Source organism: Lipotes vexillifer, unplaced genomic scaffold (assembly GCF_000442215.2).
Source record: "Lipotes vexillifer unplaced genomic scaffold, Lipotes_vexillifer_v1.1 scaffold184, whole genome shotgun sequence".
Taxonomy (NCBI): domain Eukaryota; kingdom Metazoa; phylum Chordata; class Mammalia; order Artiodactyla; family Lipotidae; genus Lipotes; species Lipotes vexillifer.
This window is the reverse complement of record NW_006783561.1, coordinates 1,758,056-1,761,595: the sequence shown is the minus strand read 5'-3', so window position 1 is coordinate 1,761,595 and position 3,540 is coordinate 1,758,056. Positions and strand designations below refer to the sequence as shown.

Genomic DNA, 3,540 nt, shown 5'->3' with positions numbered 1-3,540 from the left:
GGGGCTTCCCTGGTGGCGCAGTGGTTGAGAGTCCGCCTGCCGATGCAGGGGACGCGGGTTCGTGCCCTGGTCCGGGAAGGTCCCACATGCCGCGGAGCGGCTGGGCCCGTGAGCCATGGCTGCTGACTGAGCCTGCGCATCCGGAGAGCTGTGCTCCGCAACGGGAGAGGCCACAGCAGTGAGAGGCACGCGTACCGCAAAAAAAAAAAAAAAAGAAAGGAAAGTCAATTATCAGTCAGCCAAGGTCCTTTGGTGTGGACCTTGACTCAGATGCCACTTCAGTGGTGGTGACCACATTTTCTAGTAAGATAACGGAACCATGGAAGATAACAGCTGACTGCTCTTGCATAAGGGAGTCTGTTCCCCTGCTTCAGTGATACATTAAAAGGAAAAGGACGAGTGCTGAATGCAGAGAGAGCGGAGCAGACTGCCTGTGACAGCAGCCCATGTCAGACATTCCCATGACTGTCTATTTGGTTCCACGTTCAGGTTAACTAGTGCCACCACAGGAATAGGGCATGTGGGTCCAGGATACCTGCATCAGAATCCTCTGGGATACCTTAGTTAAGGTGTGAAATCCTCAGTTTTACCCCAGGCCTAATGGAGGAAAGGCTTGTACTTATCTTACGGAAAAACCCGAGTGAACTTTTTGGCCAACCCAATAAAATCTGTACTTTTTTTTGGGGCCACTCTGCACAGTGTGTAGTATCTTAGTTTCCCAACCAGGGAGTGAACCCGCACCCCCTGCACTGGAAGCACAGAGTCCTAACTACTGGACCGCCAGGGAAGTCCCCCGAATCTGTACTACTTTTAGTAAGCTCTTCGGGTGATTCTGATGTACAGAATTTGAGAACCACTATTACAAAAGGAAGTAAAAACACTATGAGGATGTGTTAACTAACCTTATTGTGGTAAACATTTTGCAATATATATATCAAATCATCACATTGTACATCTTAAACTTGCACAATATTATATGTCAATCATATCTCAATAAAGCTGGAAGAAAAAAAAAAACACTATAAAGAATAAAAGCCAACCTCATTCTCCTTCTCCAGGTAGCCTTCCTGCTAATTTTTTTAAATGTGCAGATTGAACAGGGATGGGGAAGTGTGGTGGAGTATAAAAGCAATGAGAGGGTGAAGAAAATTGCAGGAAGCAGCTTTTTCTAAACTTATGTTCTGTGGAATTGTATTCTTGTGAGAAAAGTATTCCATCGTCAAAAGGTTTAGAATTCACTGAGCCAAACAAAATCACACAGGTGCACTAATGCACTATTTCTCAGACCTTTACTGTGCTACTATGCAATGTGAATCTCCAAAAAAGGCACAAAGTATGTAATATGTTCGAAACTTATTTGTACTTTTCTTCATTCTATCCCTATCATTAGCAGGATATTCCTTAAAAAACAAATTGAGAAAAGCTCTTCCAAATATTAACCTATCAATTTTAAAGACATGTGCTATCCTGATTCCTCTGAACTTATGTGACCTAAATATCACCCCACTACATGCTTTCATATTATGCATATACTACACCTCATCCTCTCCTTCAAGATATAGATCAAGGGGCTTCCCTGGTGGCGCAGTGGTTGAGAGTCTGCCTGCCGATGCAGGGGTCATGGGTTCATGCCCCGGTCCGGGAAGATCCCATATGCCGCGGAGCGGCTGGGCCCGTGAGCCATGGCAACTGAGCCTGCGAGTCCGGAGCCTGTGCTCCGCAGCAGGAGAGGCCACAGCAGTGAGAGGCCAGCATATCAAAAAAAAAAAAAAAAAAAGATATAGATCAACCGCTTACCCGAGAGCTAGCACTATCCATTGGACAGTCATATTTAATCAGCCAGTTGTCATTGCCTCGATCTGTGAACAGAAATATGAAGTTAGTAGAAAAAACAGGGGTGATTTTCACTTTCAGCAATGATGAACTAGATACTCTGGACACTTGGGGACCAATCATCCTACTAAGAACAACCACAAAGAACAGATAAAATATTTTTATTCTTATTTCTTTATTTATTTATTGGCCACACCCCATGGGATCTTAGTTTCCTGACCAGGGATTGAACCCACTCCCCCCACAGTGGAAGCGTGGAGTCTTAACCACTGGGCCGCCAGGGAAGTCCCTGGATAAAATATTTTTAAATCTCTTGAAGGCACTGGAGATTTTATAAGACCCTTAAGAGTTAAAGTGTCATGATCTGGGAGAAAAAGGTAATCCAGAGAGGGGAGTCCAGCATTCGTGACTTCTTTTCTCTTACAGCACCTGCTGATTTGGGAAGAGGTGGCTGCGAGGTAGAACAGTATTCTAATAGCGCTGGGGACCTAGGGAGACAAAGTTGTAGCCTGATGATGGATAAGGTGGGGGAACCCTGATAAATCATCCATGCTTTTGGTTGAAACCTGAAAGGCTACAACCCTGGAAGTAAGCAGAATTTCCCAGCAATACCTGAAGTTAAAGTGATCCTGGGTTGCTGATGACCCTAGCTCTTGCCAAAAGCAAACATCTCCTTCCAGAAAGGATTTATACCAACATCTTAGGCCTCCAAATGTTTCTATAATTTCTGATATACAATATCTGACAATTAAAAATAACAAGGTATACAAAGAGACAACATGACACAAATAAAAACAAGAAAAACGAAAGAAAATTAAAACCAAATCTACAAGGGCCCCAAATAATGAACATATAGACTCTGAAATGTTCAAGGTAAAATCCTTAATATGTTTAAGAAGATAAAAGGCAAGATTAAGAACATCAGCAGAAAACAGGAATCTATAAAAAGAATCAAATAAAAATTCAAAAAATGAAAAATACAGTTAACAAAATTAAGAACTCAATAGATAAGTTTAATAGCAGATTGTGCTAAAGAAAGTAGTGATTTGAAAGACAGACCACAAGAAATAAACCAGAATAAAGCACCCAGGGAAAAAAGATATATACATGAATGTATATCTAACAACATATAATTTGGAGTCCCAGAAGGAACAGAGAGAAAAATGGGCAGAAGTAATATTTAAAGAGACAATAGCTGAGAATTTTCCAAAAGTGACAAAACATATCAAACGATAGATTCAAGGAAGCCTGTATATACAAAGGAAAATATACCTAGGTATATCACAGTAAAAATGTTGAAAACCAAACACAGAGTAAATCTCAAAAAAATCTAGAGAAAAAGACAGATTACATTCGAAAAGGCAACAGTAATATGGACGACTTACTTCTCCACAGAAACCATGGGAGCAAGAAGATAATGGAATGTTTTTTAAATACTGCTAAAAGAAAATAATTGCCAATCCCAAATTCTATACCCAGCAAAAATATTCCTCAAAAATGAAGCTGAGGGCTTCCCTGGTGGCGCAGTGGTTGAGAGTCCGCCTGCCAATGCAGGGGACACGGGTTTGTGCCCCCGGTCCGGGAAGATCCCACGTGCCGCAGAGCGGCTGGGCCCGTGAGCCGTGGCCGCTGAGCCTGCGCGTCCGGAGCCTGTGCTCCGCAAATGGGAGAGGCCACAACAGTGAGAGGCCCGCGTACCGCAAAAAA

The 3,540-nt window shown here is 42.7% G+C and overlaps 1 protein-coding gene across 1 annotated transcript in view; it reads right to left on the bottom strand.

Moving 5' to 3' along the window:
* PI4K2A (phosphatidylinositol 4-kinase type 2 alpha) overlaps positions 1-3,540 on the bottom strand; it is a 26,145-nt gene that overhangs the window by 6,413 nt on the left and 16,192 nt on the right. The window contains exon 5 of the mRNA XM_007456218.1: positions 1,798-1,859. Coding sequence (XP_007456280.1) covers positions 1,798-1,859 — 62 coding nt within the window. The remainder of the gene's footprint in view (positions 1-1,797; positions 1,860-3,540) is intronic.